The 16,033-nt window shown below is 36.5% G+C and overlaps 1 protein-coding gene across 5 annotated transcripts in view; it reads right to left on the minus strand.

Annotated features, from left to right (window-relative positions):
- Nucleotides 1-16,033, minus strand: part of LOC145788202 (FH1/FH2 domain-containing protein 3-like) — a 40,738-nt gene that overhangs the window by 16,301 nt on the left and 8,404 nt on the right. For all 5 annotated transcript variants that reach the window (XM_082599898.1, XM_082599897.1, XM_082599895.1 and 2 more), the window contains exons 5-10: nucleotides 7,337-7,442; nucleotides 5,175-5,269; nucleotides 4,837-4,948; nucleotides 4,178-4,356; nucleotides 3,026-3,085; nucleotides 2,833-2,900 (exon numbers count right to left, since the gene is read on the minus strand). In XM_082599898.1, coding sequence (XP_082456024.1) covers nucleotides 2,833-2,900; nucleotides 3,026-3,085; nucleotides 4,178-4,356; nucleotides 4,837-4,948; nucleotides 5,175-5,269; nucleotides 7,337-7,442 — 620 coding nt within the window. The remainder of the gene's footprint in view (nucleotides 1-2,832; nucleotides 2,901-3,025; nucleotides 3,086-4,177; nucleotides 4,357-4,836; nucleotides 4,949-5,174; nucleotides 5,270-7,336; nucleotides 7,443-16,033) is intronic.

A 16,033-nucleotide genomic window follows, 5' to 3' on the forward strand; every position in this document is an offset into this window, starting at 1 on the left:
GACACATTAGAGGAACAGAGAGGAGACATAATGGAAGATAAGAAAGGAGACACAGTAGAAGAGCAGAGAGGAGATATAATGGAAGATAAGAAAGGAGACACAGTAGAGGAGTAGAAAGGAGGCATAATAGAAGATAAGAAAAGAAACGCAGTAGAGAAGCAGAGAGGAGACATAATAGAGGATAAGAAAGGAGACACAGTAGGGGAGCAGAGAGGAGGCATAATGGAGGATAAGAAAGGAGACACAGTAGAGAAGCAGAAAAGAAACATAATAGAGGATAAAAAAGGAGGCATATTGGAGGATAAAAAAGAGACACAGTAGAGGAGCAGAGAGGAGACATAATGGAGGATAAGAAAGGAGACACAGTAGAAAAGCAGAGAGGAGACATTATAGAGGATAAGAAAAGAGGCATAATGGAGGATAAAAAAGAGACACAGTAGAAGAGCAGAGAGGAGACATAATGGAGGATAAGAAAGAAGATACAGTGGAGAAGCAGAGAGGAGACATAATAGAGGATAAGAAAGGAGGCATAATGGAGGATAACAAAAGAGACACAGTAGAAGAGCAGAGAACAGAAATAGCTGTAGAGTCGGATTAAAAATAGCAGATTCGACAATATCTTAAGGACCAAAATAGCCAACAATCTTTCCGGTGTAGCAGTCCAAGAGTTACTGCAGGCCAAAAGTTACAAGGGTTGCCAAATATTTCATTTAAATTTTATTTAATTTTGTTTTGAAAAATAGTTAAATTTTTAACCTCTCAAAAGGTCAGATTAATAATTATAAGTACTTTGTAATGTTAACTGAAAAGCTTGCATTAGTTTGAGAGCAATAAATTCATTACACTTAGTTGAAACAATTTTCGCTTTTCTATCGATTGCGAAAACGCCAGGCACCCCTTGTAACTTTTGGACTGACAGGAACTTCCAGACTGCAACGCCGCAGAAGCAGTCCAAAAGTTACTGCTATTCTAAATGGGTGTGCTTTTTCGAAATTCGTTTGGGAAAACTTGTAAATGGACTGAAAATTTTTAAATTTTACTTGGTCAGTAGATTAAACCCTCTGCAAGTATGCGAAAGATTAATCCCAAGGATAAATATTCTCACCACGAAACCATTATTCTTGACATTAAGTTTCGTGCCACGTGTTTTCGATGGGAGTCCAACGGAAATTCATTGGAATTTTAAAGTGTTCAAAACTTTCGTAAAAGTTAAAGCCTTCCCCGCGTGTGAGACTGTGATAGCCTACTCACTGAAGGTTGATGGCGTTTTGACTACCGGTTGGCCTACATGTAGCCTAAGTTACTTTATATTTCTTCAAAACAGTAGTTATGAAAAAAAAAACAGACCAAAAATAGGCTTAGTGCTTCATTCACTAGAAAACTTTGGTTTTAACTTTCATGAAATACATAAAATATAGGCTGGTCAAAGACTATGGTCGTCAACTAGGCTACAACTCAAGACCAGCGGCTAACAAGTCAGCCTTCAAATGCAAACTTTGCACGATATATTAAGGCCTGTAGCTTATTAAATGCCACCGATTCACGTATAGCGACGATTCAAACTTTGAAATGTTTGGAGCAATGATCAATTAAATTATTTGTTTCAACAGCGCCATATAGCCTACAACGAGTCAATAAAACACTCATAACACTACATTGTGAAACGTAGGTTGCATCATAGCACAATCAGGATGACAGCAAAAGACTATAGGCTAAGTGGTCATCTAGTCAATCACCTCCCCATGCAAATTTATTTGCCAACGCACGTAAAGCACGGACACAACTTCAAATGGTATAATACAAACAAATCAGGTTAAAATGATAGCCTACGTAAATTGTTAGATTACAAATTAAAATTTCATTCCAATACAGCAACAATTTCTGGTACAAAACTCATCTTTTAACTTTCATCTTATTTTCGCTTTATTCCCAATTACGTTTCAGCTGTAAATCATGTTGTTAAGATGCAATGGTGGAAAAGTCTTCAAGTTCAACATGTTTCCAATGTTGAAATCATTTATACAAATCTGTTGCAAGCGTCAAATCTGACAACCTTGTTTTAGTAACTTCTGGACTGGCACTAACTTTCAGACCGCGTATACGCGGTCCAGAAGTTACGGTAACTTTCAGACCGCAGTAACTTCTGGACCGTTACACCGGCACCAACCGCACAGCCCAGAGTAGGGTTAATGAAGTGGGATTAAAAAAAAACAGAGTTTGACTTAGGAGTCCTGTGTCTTTAGTACATTCCCAACGTATATGAATACTCTACTCAAACTATTCCGCCAACTTATCACTGCAAACATTTTTTCCACTTGTCGTATGATAGCCGGATAAAAAGAAAAGGTTATAACTACCAAGAGTACTGTTTATTTCCCTTAAAAAAACAGATACTAAAATTTGAGGTTAAAGAGAAAACGCAGAACAAACAAACAAGAGCTGAAGATGCGATAGACAGAACGAGACAAGAGTATGGGAGTGACGCAATCGCTGCAAGGTAAAAATCGGCAACCTCCACTAGTGGAGATAAAACCGAATTTGGATGATGATGATGAAGAAGGAGAGACGACTCAACCAGCAAATCAATCACTTTTTACATCGATTTAACGCATGTAGATCAATCAAATGTAAAAAGTGATTGATTTGCTGTCTAGGGGTGGATTCTTGTGTTAGACAGACCAGCCAATCACAAAGCTCACTTTCCCGGATTGGGAATTCAATCAAGTTAGAACATTACTAAATATTTCAATCTTTAACCTTGGGAGTTCATTAAATATAAAAGAAAAACAAAGCTTGCAGTTAACAACAAAAAACAAAATCTAATCAGCTTACTTAATTCCAGCACCATTTGAAGTTGTGTGGGGGGTGTCTTCAACGCCATCTTCGTGCTTCAGCGCCATCTAGAGGAAAACAAAAACCATCAATATCTATTTTTTAAAGTAAGTTGTGGTTTAGATTACAGAACCTCTGCTTGAACGAAACGTTTTGAGTAAAATATGCAACTCGTTGTTATAGCTGGCGTTACCTCATAAATTTTGAATTGTTCCACGAGATCCAAGTCGTTTCCTTTCTTGTTTAAATGTCTCTGCACAAAGATAAACAGAATCAATGGTCAAAGTGGTGTCATAAAAGTGGCAAAACATTGTATCGTTTTAAAATGGAAGCCCTGCATCGAAAAAATAAATTGAAAACTCGCTGTATAGTGCTTTTGCATGGTACCATGACGTATAATTCAACTACCATCTTGAAATCTCAGACTAGATCTGCTCTGGATCAAACGCTCAATATTCTACAAGTGCAATGCAGGAAACCTTGAGGTTGAATCGTCTGATAAGGCGGTATCTGTTTGATTGTAAACAGTAGAATATGCTGTTTAATGGAATAATTAAGAAATGGTATGTCCGTACCACGTTAAAATGAATGAGTTTTACCAGTTACGGTTAGTTGAAGAATGGAAGGAAGTTAAAACTCAGTGCAGACATCCAACTGCATAGCTCGACAGACCACTGGAATGTTCGTTTTACAACGAAAATAATTGTAAAAATAAATGTTTTCTGATGCGTGTTTCGTAATCTCGCCTCAAAAGATACCAGCAGAAAATGAGGTAAATTGTTTATCCAAATAACAACACTCAAAAATAGAATTTTTTGTTGAAATGAAATTGCAGCGAAGACATAAGTATCTGATACGAAAATGAACAAAATTATGTTTCGTTTAACACAGAATTTCTTAACATTGGTTCGACTTTAACGTAATTTCCTGGATTAGTTGGTGCCAAAAACCAAGCAACATGAAAGAACTCTCAAAACTTGACAAAAAAGAAAAACAAAACATAAAAATAAAATTACAGCATTTGGAAATATAAAGATCTAGGAAAAAATTGAGTGTAGGCTATGATGGTATGATGGTTACATGTGATGCAAGTCAAGAGATGTGAGACTACATAGCTAAAACGGTTGCGGATTTAGATTTACCGGATAGGAATGAACAAGACAATGGTGGGAGTGTATGGATACCATCAAAGAAAATGAGTTTATTTGATGAAGATGCAATGGACAAAAATAAGAGATACGTGATGTGGCAAACCCTTACAAAGAAAATATAGATAAAACAAAAGTGAATAATTTTTTTCATTTTACGCATGTACAGGCTGTTACTCTGCTTGCTGTCTTCTTACCTGCGTAATAGCATCCATTTTCTGCTCTTCCAACGCATCAGTGACGTCATAGAAGGTATCCTGGTCCGAAACATTGCTTAAGGTTTTATTGATAAGTGTCATGGCGTAGACGAGCAATTCGGAGTCTATTCCGTCTTTTTCATCCAGAACAGCCATCAGATTGTACCACGTTGGACGCCCTGTGATCACGTGACGTGAGTGTTATCCGCTGTTTTGCTGCCAACGATGCTGTATTCATCGTCAGTGCTATAATTGTGTACATTCATACACATTGTGTAATTGTGTAAATTTATAGTACTAAAGATGAAGACAGTATAGTTTTCAAAACGTTTGCTGAACATGAATTTAGTATCTACATACATTTCAGGCTCTTTATTTTTTGATCAGATTAGCGAGGGGTTTCAACCATCTTGCTCCCAATGCATGAAGTCTTTTTCAGAAGAAATTTCAGTCGAAAACAAACGCGTTGAAAGTATCAGATTTTGAATGCTGCTGATTGCAAGTAAAAACACAAACAGTGCAACAACTAATCTACTCTAAAAAAAATTAAACGACGTGTTTAAGAATTTGTCAGGCTATCAACAAAACTTGCTGCGTCACTTCAAATGCCGAACCACCCACTTACACATCATACAAACATTACTGAATTCAGCGTGTACCTTGCTTTGAATCCACGTGCTGCACTGCCTCGAGAAGTATTTGGGCGTTTGTTTCGGCATATTCAACGAACACAAGTTGAAGCTTCAGACTCGTCTTGACAACCAGGCGAAACTACAACGGATGACGTAAAGTAACATTATTCTAAACGCTGTTTTTAGAAGACATGATGAACCTAATAACAACTTCAGTGTTCTGTTTTAGCGAACCACACCAAATGTTGTTTCATGGCTAAAATTCAGTTTTGTAAGGCTAAAACCTTATCCTATACGATTAGTAAAATACACGAAGAACATGACGTATGGTCTTCAACCGGAAAAAACTACATGTTTTCACTGACCTTTGAGGCTGTGAGCGAATACAACCACCTCACAGTGTCTTTGTGTTTGATCACCCCTTCCATCCCGTCAACGTAAAGCATTATTTGGCCAAGTGCTGCAGAAAACATTATACATCACTTTTAACGATTACTGACGTTCATATAACAGTGCTTTGGAAGTTTCGTGTAAAAAATAAAAGTTTCTTATACAGCAACTTCATTGCTAAGACATATCGTTAATATCTTGAAGAAGACAAATGGTGGAAAAAGTCGCAAGTTGGAAAAACAAAAAGATGAAAACTAAGAGAACATCCAAAAGCGAGAACTCGGAGAGGTGAGATGGAGGGAAAAGTGTTCTTCTTTCATTGTCATACTTGTTTCCAAGCAATGACTGCTTCTTGAACGAAAAATGTCAAAATCTCTCGCTATATTGCTCTTTTTACTGTATTTGATCTGTACTGATGTTGTTTTGTTGGTTTGTTGCTTTAAGTATGTCAATCTTTGTCTGCCTTGGACAGGCTTTCCTTCAATTTTGCCCGTGAGAGAGAGAGGTGTTCCAATTTTCCTTTTCGAAGCACCTGTCCAAGAAATTGTAGTTGCTTTTCTTTGATGCTTTTCATCAGTTGCTTTGTTGGGATGAGTAGCGTGGGAAAACAAGATAATCACTACTGACCTCACATGAAGTGAGTTATGGAAGTCAAGTCGAAGATCTTTCCCGTCAGCAAATCAGTCCTTTTTTACATTGGTCAGTAGCCTACTTTGTTATGCAGACGTTAAATCAACGTAAAAAATGATACTTGCTGGCTGGGTTATGCCTTGGGATGAATATCAAACAGAAACACTTGAAAAGTTAGAGATCACAATCTTGGACCTGCTGAGACAAATAGCGATGTCGTATCTGCACCTGTACTTCACCTTGAATCATGAAAACGGCCATTTCAATGCAGATAGAAGATGTGATTTGGGTAATCGGATTCCCTCCGTGATAGTTTCACGATAAATATTGATTAAATAGATGCAAAAAGATGACGAGTTTGAAATATAAAGAAAATCAATAGCAAAGAAGTCAGAAACAACTGAAGTAGCCACTTATAAAAGCTTAACTGGAAAGTGTGTCAAATAAAGAGATCAATTGCATAGGTAGTCCCTTCGTTTAAGCTACTGGCTTAACGCTAGTTACACTTGACAGCCTAGTATCATATTTCACATTATTATCAATCATTCGAGTTCCACATGCAATTAACTCTGAATTAGATGTACTGTAGTCGCGACTAAACAACTTTTTAATTCATCAGCTTACGTATAAACTGAAATGTACAGTTTATACATCAATGGCTTTGACAAGAGAAATTGGTTATGGCTGGAAAAAACAATATACAAAAAAAAAATATTTCGTTCATTTTCAGCATGGTTATCTCCAGACGCAAAAACGCTGAAAAGACTTTTTTTTTCTTGCTGCAGCTCCACCCTCGGTAGTTTGAGCAGTTTTTTGAGGTGTTAAGACTAACATTCAATCTAAGTCACTGCAACAGCGTTCGATAACAGGAATTGCAAATAATCTTTGTGTGTTTTTTCAGAGAGAAACGAGAATAGATATGTGATAAGTCGTTTTTTGTCATTTTTTAAGTATATGGGTATTTTTCGCGTATCATTGTGAGAGGCTGATAAGGAAATGAAACGGTTAAGATAACCAATACGTCGATAGAGTATCATCTTTTGACGACTCGTAGGTGAAAAAAAAGCTTCCCTTCTTAGGTGGACAGATGGTTATCAGAAGCAAACATTTGCATAACGCGCATGTTGGACTGACCAACGAAACGTCACGGACATCGACACTGACGTACATTTTACTATCCAATGATTTCAAGCGCAAAGGTGAATTGTCGAAGTTAAAATACCTGTGTGGGGCAAATTGCATTGAATAATATAGTACAGCGGTAATAAATCTTTTTAACTCACGTGCCAATTTTGATCTCAAAACAGTTTAATGGACAGGCCAAAAAAAAAAAGAATTTGCAGCAGGAGTGGTGAAAAAGAATAACTCTGGAAGAGATTTGATTTTGCTGTACCATTAGTAGATGACAAAGTAATTGACATAAATAAATAATAAAAAATTGCGTGATTGTGTTTCTTCATAAAACGTTAACGGACAAAACTGGAGATTCGAGACAAAAATTAGTCACCTCGTAAAATGTAGTTTTGATAATTCTGATCCGCTTCAGCTCCGACTTTGATAAGACAGGTGAGTCCATCTGCGTTCACAAACTGGTGGACCAGATCTTCATCGTCCTGGAAGAAATAAAATAGTTTAGAAAATAAATAAGACACTTTCTAGCCAAAAGCACATAGAGAAATTTTCCACTTAAAAATAGAATACTTAGAAGTTTTTCTTAATCAGACGGCCATTCAACCTCAACCCATTAGTAATGCTCTTCTTCTTCAATCTTCATGTCAGCTTTTTCTTTGCCAGTCCAAGAGCCGAGAAGCTCTACTTTTCACCACTCTTGACATTGTATTGGCTGCCCTACTTTATGTTGTTGGCTTGTTTAAATGAGAATGTAATAGTTGTTTTTTTTCACAGGGGTGTGATACAGAAGAAGACAAAGACTGCCTGAAATCCTTTAAATGTGACTTATATTAACGAGTTTAACATTACAAACTCTTTTGTATCTCATTGCGGTCATACTGTACATTCGTATAATTTACATCTTTTGACTACGAAAGTTGCTCAAGAGAATTGTAAATTTTTGAAATATTTCTGCACAGAGCAATCTTTAACCATTTGTAAACCCAACAAAATTTGCCAAAAGGTGCAAAATTTTTTTTGACCAAATCCGCTGTGCATAGCGAAGCAACCTTGAACTTAATACTAGCGAAACATAACCAGGGCTTTAATTTCAACAAAAGATTAGGGGACTAGCTTTTAAAACCCTATTCTCTTTCCATTGATGAGTTGCAAAGGTCAACAACGCCAGAACACAAGATACTGTTGAGAACATCGAACTTTTGAGACTTGCTTCTTTTATTGCGTTAAACCAACATGTGTTAATGTAGCGAAATGAAAATTTTGTTAAGTGCGCTGCTAGTTAATTACAGTAGTTGCCACAAAGCAACAGACATTTTCAAGCGGGCTGTCTTCATTGATCATGTAACTAAGCTTAAATAAACAAACGGTAGAAAGAAAATACAGAACATTTGGTACAAATCTTCTTTTTCTTTTGCACAGTCGTATCAATCAACCACAATTGTCAGGTGTCAGGCCATAAAAAATTTACTTGTAAGCCGCACAAAAACAATCACAAAAAATCGGTGGAGCAAAAAACGATTTTGGTACGACGACACCTTTTCTCCCACTGACACTCATCAGCACTCAACCCTCAACGGTAAGCGTGATTTAAAAGTTACACAACTTTGTTAACGGTGAAGATCCCCTTTTCGAAAGAGTTGTGAAAGGAGCAACAAGTGTCATTACAACAATAACAAACAACCGTTAAGGGCTGCTTACAAAAACACAACAAGAATAAACGAGCGCCTGTCAAATGGCCACAGAGAAACAGGATTGAACTCTCAAAGAATTCGGGTTAATTTTTCCGTTATCATGCCATTAGCAAAGCTGCAAGTATGCTCAAAATTTTAATTTTTAATATGTTAATTATCGTATAAGATTAAATTAAATTGACTCGGCGAGGAAATAAATTTATTTGTATTGCAAAGCTGCAAGAATCACTTACACCCCTTCTTTCTACTATATCAAGTGCAGATTTGTAAATGGAGTAGGCTACAACAAGCTTTCTTCCAAAATAATAGGCATATGCAACGTTGTGAAAAGCTAAATCAACGCACCAGTTATTTAGCTCGAAACTTGGAATTTCACGTATGAAGTAAGTTTTGGCTGGATGTTTGCAATCGTTGTAAATTATAAGCAAAGTGGTAGCAGAATTAGTTGGTGGGAAAACTACAGTGTTAAAGTTTGCGATGATGGACCAAGTCCATAGCGGGCCAGACAGCAACTGCTACAAGACATACACCAGCATACAGCAAACAGAAATCAGTCATCCAATAAGCTAGGATCCATCTTTGGAATACTATTAATACAGAAAGAGTAGGTTATAGAAGCCCACACAGAATGTCATAACAACGATATGGTGTGCATCCTACTGCAATAAATCACATCCACGTGTCTATGAACAACTGAACAGATAAGAAAAATACAAAAAATAAACTAAACAACCTGATACTGATATCTACATATAAATAGTTTTTAAAAGATTTTATAGCCTGTTTAGATAGCCACTTCACGCTTTCCTGTCAGCAAAACTTGCTTTTTATGTTGTTTTAACGTCGTTAGATGTTGCGATGATGTAAATAAGCTACTTTGCAAGCTGACTGAGGCCAACTACTGAAGCTAAAGAATGATGACTACGTTTTTTAGCGGTTTTGCTGCGATTCTGGGGATGTTCTCTGAGATTTGAAATTTTTTATAAAGCCCGAAAGAAATCAATTAGCATTGTCCTGCCACTGAGGATTCACAAGGGTGTTGTCCATTGCGTAGAGCGTTGAAAACTTACATTGTTTTACCAACATTTAACGTTGGAGCAAAAAATTAAATCATAAAACGTTGTTTGGGAAATAGTTGCTGTGACTTCGAGCCCTTATGTTAATGTTCAAATATCCGGAAAAAGTTCTTTGTCCACCAGTGGTTATGAGGTAACGCTATGGATTCCTGTGTGTTTACATTGATAAACATTGAATGGGTGAAATGGTGAATAATGCATACAAACCCTGAACTGATTAAAGAGTAATATAAAAGCCAATGGTAGATAAGTCTTATGGCATTCTTAGAGGATCCAAACTTTTAAAGAGTCATCTCCACAAAGTTGTCCTCCAAGCACCGTTGCAATACAATGACTAAAACCGTTTAGAAGTGTTGCCACTTCATACAAACTCGAGGAAAAAACTATAACGAGATGGATATCATTGGCAATAGATGCCATCATGGTTGACTAGTCAAGCGCTTCTGCTATTGAACTTGATCAAAGTCAATGGTTTTAGAAGTAAACTTCTGGTTTTCACGCTAAATCTCGTAGCAATAAAGTATATAACCTCTCTTATACAAGTACAGTATAAAAAATGTTAAGAAGCTTCATGTGAAGAAAGTAAAATGCTTTAAATATATTAAAATTATCTCCTCAAAACTTTGGAGTTTTTTTTAAAAAATTTAACCTTTGTCGCGGGAGGTTTCTGGCTTAGAATTTCGGGCCTGTTGGACACGAACTTGGTAAATGAAAGGAAAAGAGCTGTCGATCAAATGGAAACAGAAACATAAAACTTTACGAGCTTATGATCAATTAAAAGACATTAATTTATGAATCATTGATCACAGCTGACAATAAAAGTCTTCTCCAAACGGAATTACGTTCAAAATTAAGATTTATAAGTGCATTATATCTTAACACAGTTCGATTGACAATATAGATCAGGTCCCTGATATAGATAAACAAAATGTAAGACTATAGAAAACGCGTCATAATTTTAACAATGCCAGAAAGGCCCAACAAAGTACTTCAGAATAACTTCTTGATTTGAGAAGAAAGCTATCAGAAGCTAATTGCGAGATGTTCTTTGTAATGTATATGCATGCTTTGTGACGATATACGTGTATTGCATACGAAATTTGAATAATTGACATGTTCGTCTGTGGCAACAGCAGTTTTCATCATAATGATGTTGATACAATATTGTAAGATCGAAATTCGACGTGAAAACCATTTTATGTCAAGCCTAACGTTTAGCAAGTCTATAAAAAGGCAACTTGGCGACGTTCAAGTAGCTCTCAAAACCAAGATTAGCTGGCCCTATCTAATATCTAATCATAAATTCTCTATTTTTCACATAGATTCAACGTTAAAAGATTGCTTTGATGTGCCTATGGAAAACAGTTGCAAATAAACTTTAGCCAGTTGCCTTTAGAAAAAACGAATTTAATTCAAGATATAAAGTCGTTAAAAACCGGTCGCTGAGTTCATCCAAAAAAATACGATCATGCCATATCCTAGACTCCAAAAGTTGCTTTCTTTCTTGTGTGGTAGGTACTTTGAAACGATTGAAACACCATTTAATTTAAAGTGAAAAGTATTCTGACTGGGAGTGGAAAACCTAGCCTAGCTTCTTCAAGAGAAGGTGAATTTCGACAATGTAAGATTCTTTTAATGTAATGTTTAGCATCGAGCAAAAGTTAGAAAAAAATCAAATATTTCTGAATGTAACCTGTTTTTCAGTCACAATTATCAAACATACAAAATCATTTTGTCTTGTAAAGGTTTGATGCATATTGCATAGCCGTCAGCCGAAAATGTTTGCTACTTTATTTTTACGATGTTAAATGTTGTGTTGGTACAGTTAGGTCTATTTAAATTGGCTGAATTTACAAAAATGTACAATACCAAGAACCAAAATCATGAACTTCACTTCGAGAAACTGATATGGTTCACTCAGCACACACAAGTGGTAATTTTTTAAAAATTTCAAAAAATTCTGCGGTGCAGTTATGTTTCAAGTGCTTTGAAAGACAATACTTCAGCTGAATTATAAAATCTGACAATCTGGCCAAGTAAACCTTATTACTTTGCATCGTATTGACATCCAACATCGCAATATTTCAAAATTTTAACCGTAGAGTTATGAAGCAATTTTAGCAGAGATACAAGGTTAATGAAGCCAATTTGGCAATTTTTCATTTTTGCAAATGTAAAACGACCACACGGGAATAATTTCTGCGAAGAAACACGACACTGCCGAAGTGCTTTGCAAACAGCAATGATTGCTCGAAACGAAACCATAAACCTCTGATGTTTTTCTAGCGTCAATTTTCTCGCGTTTGTAAAATATGCAATTAAGGCGTTAGTTCTCGTGCCTTCAACTGACCAAAGCAACTCATAAGAGAATATGCGAGCAAACACAATGAGATATTGGTGCAGTGCTTTTTCTTCAATCCCTATCTTATTTTCATCATACAAACCTAGCTCGGAAAAACGCTCACGTACTGAAGAGACTAATTTATGTCCATTGTCCAACCACACTTCGCCAATTTTCTAAGTATATGAGTTACAGTTCACACCGAACAGCCCAAGTCGCTTGGAAATGGTGATATTTTAGGTGACCGCATGTGAAGATAGCTAAAATGTACAGTTCTGTTCATATAGTTAAGTGGTGAATATTGAACAACTACTGTAGAATTACTAACCAGTTAAAACTTCACTGGAGCATTACAATGAGCGAAAATGAGAGTTCAACATCTCGTTTGATGAGTTGCGCATTAAACCATAAACAACGAAACGTTACTGAAACAATTTCACCGTTTCTAGCACTAGCTGCTACGTTCATCTAGTGCTAGTGCTAGAAACGATAATTGTCCTGATGAACACCCAAACTTTTCAGTATTCTGAAACAATTTCATCTATGGTTTTAAAGTTGGATCTATAAACTCTTTCTGCTTCATTTTATAACAAATATTTACTGTGTATCAAGATCATTACTTAGCAATCATGCATGTTCATATGGGTGCAACTTTGGATTTTTGCTGAATTAGAAAAGCCATGATATGCTTGATTGCGACAGAAAAACACGCAATAACGCGTCATTTGTCGTCATAGTGCTAACAAAAAGCTGGATGATTAACTCGCACAATGACAATGAAACGTTTCGTGCATGAATGCGATTACTTTTACAAATAAACAAAAACAAGCAAAGACATTAAAAAATAAAACGTAAGTCAGGTAGCACAAGCATTTTACAACCCATTTCCTTGCTAAAAACAAAACAGAGAAATGCTAAAATCACGTGTTAATATAACCATATTGAGCAATCTGAAGCAATGAATCGCAATTTTGCTCACAGAAGCAGTGGGGTATAATCTCAGTGCAGACTATAGACCCAACTTGGTTTAATGGCTGCCAAAAGTGCAAAACCAACAAAGAGTTAAGTCTCCTGGCTTGGCATTTGGCAGACAATAAACAGCGAACAAAAGAAATAGTTCTTAGTCGTTGTGTGATCGAGCACTTCCACTGAGGGCCTGTATGAGATCTTACGGCGAAACGGAAGCAAAGCTATTTTAGAACTATTAATCCTGAAACAACACAAACTTATTATCAAGAGTACTCGCAGCGCTTTTTTTTTACGTTGAATGAAAATAAAACGAAATTCTGCACAAGATTTTTAAATCGACACGAAATATTTCGAAATGTAACTTGTAACAGTCTTGGTGACAATTATAATTCTTCACAGATAGGATAGCAAAGCTAAAAAACTAGTCAGGCAGCAACCAACACCCATTGCAAATGATCTTGGGCAATCAAGTCGTAATGAGTGAGGCAATTGCCAGTATGGAGGAAGAGAGCGTTATCCTATCTGGTACGGTGGTAACAGTTGATGTGCTCCAGCAATAGTGATCTACCGAGTCCCAGTACCACGAGTCGCAGCACACAAGAAAATCTCAGCACCACAGTGTCGTGAATTCAAGCAAAAAGCACAAAATTCTAAAAACTGGTCAAAAAGCATAGTTAGTGGTTACAATTGTTCTTTAATAAAATATAACAAACAATCATAAAACTGAACAGAAAAGAGAGTTTTTTGTGTTGATCCTTCTGAGAGTGATTTAATTGAAATCCAGGATGAAGCACTGAGAAAAAAACTTTATCTTTACGTCTACAACTAACAAACGTAATGTTAATCTCACTCAGACTATTTTCTTATGAACCCGGTGGTAATGGGGTTAGTCTTTCTATCATACTGTGAAATGACAGTTACTGACAGGTTTGTTGAAGGAATGGAAAAACGATTGGCGTTGGTTGATAGAGTTGCACTAGTTATAAATAATGCATACGACAATTATGACGCACTGAATATGATGACGTACCGACAACTGGTGACGACATTATACCTTGATAAACTCATGACGAATTGCAAAGCTCATGCATAAAGACATTTTTTTAAATGAAACTGCAGCAAACATTACATTGCTGGGTCATACAAGCCGGTAGCCTCATCACCCAGCCAGCAGAATTCTTCCTTTTTACATTAGCTCAACGATTGTTGATGATAGACCAATGTAAAAAGAACAGATTTTTTTCCTGGCTGGGCAATGCCAGCACTTTGCACTTGTCTGTGTCACCACGCTATCTAAAAAAGCGCAATCTGTTCGTTGTATGTCAATTCAACGTCTGCAGAACGTCAGCAAACTTTACCACCAGCAAGCTAGTTGACAAATTGACTTTCTTGCCTGGTGGAGAGTGGAATTGCTAAGCAAACAAAACTCGCCTGAACGATCCGACGATCTGCGGTTGCGTCCGTTCAACTTATTCAAATGTTAAATGTAGGCAAAGCACTCTAATAAAAAATGTCATGTAATTTAAAATCAGAAGACCATAAGTGACAAATGCTCCCGTCAAATTTATGGTCCTGGGGAAAGTAGCAAAACAAAACATTTATCAGAACCATTTTCTCCTAAAGATATGGAAAAGCATCGGTAAACAAGTGCAACCACTAAATCTCACTTTTGTATTGCCTTTTGTGGTTAAAGTAATCACAACAAAATGAAATTGTAACAATCCAATTTTGGCATCACGCCACAAAAGATGTTGATAAATTATACAGTGAACTTTTCGACGCCCTATGTGGGTCATTGGGCCGCTTGTGGATCAAAGTGTCAGTGCCCTTTTTAGTAAAAGCGTTAACAAGGGGTCCAAGAAATACTTTTGAAATTTGGTTTCGAAATTTTCAGGCCCAAGACCTTTCTCAGGAGACTGGAACTTGAATAAAACAGCGCGTATTTTTCTACTGTTGTGCGTTGCACATCAAAACTGTCTCTTTCTTTGATAAATTTACAAAAATGTTTGACATTTTTTCTGCCTCAAAAAACGTCCTTCTTTAGGTGTCTTGTTTTGCTTCAGTGAGGGCCCCGAAAGGATCATTGACACCGGGCTCAACACTACAGCCCTGGGTCTACACATACCAGAACAGCTTTACATAGGCTACAATGTTCCTCGTACTATCACAGTGATACAGCGTGAAAGCTTTGGCATGTAGAGTAGGTGTTTTGTTTTTGACAACATTGCTTTAAAGCTAACGAACGCAACAACAACTGTAAAGAATTTTTTTTACAAATAAGTTACAGTATCACAAAAGGTTATTTGGTATAAAGTGACTACCAGCGGCACACACAAGCGACATATAGTGACTCTCATCCCAGCATATTTTCCTAGAGTTCTGATGTCACTACCGGACATTTCATAAAATCTGTTAGGATGAATGTAATATTGTATTGCCTACTAATTTTGAAGTGATTTAAGTTAGTGATGTACAAACTTAGTAATTTTAGATCATTTCTATGAAAAGAACAACCTCAGAACATCCGAAACAATTTTCGAAATAACTTATTAAACGCAGAGCCACCCCAAAACTACGCAATATTATACGCATGTCACAGACCTGACACATCAGTCCTCCTTCCTTAATTCAACGTTGGCAGATTTCGAATCAACGTAAAAAGTAAAGGATTGATTTGCTATTTGAAATAGCCTTGCGACATCTGACCCTTCCATTGTAGGCTATAACTTGATGTTATACCGAAGCTATAGTTGATAGCTGTTTTAAACGCAAACTGTGTTTTAATGATTAGTTGTGGGTGTATGTACAAAAACTGGCTTGTATTTCAACGCTAGACAACATATATAATGAAATTCCTTTTGTAGTATTGCAAACTTACACTCATTGTTACTTTTAAACGGCAAAAGAGTAGAACCAAGTCGGGTATGAAAATTAACAATTTGAAATAGTCTTGACTGGATTCGAACCAAAACTTGTCCCAAATAATCACGGCCACA

The sequence above is a fragment of the Aplidium turbinatum genome, chromosome 2, assembly GCF_918807975.1.
Source record: "Aplidium turbinatum chromosome 2, kaAplTurb1.1, whole genome shotgun sequence".
NCBI classification, from domain to species: domain Eukaryota; kingdom Metazoa; phylum Chordata; class Ascidiacea; order Aplousobranchia; family Polyclinidae; genus Aplidium; species Aplidium turbinatum.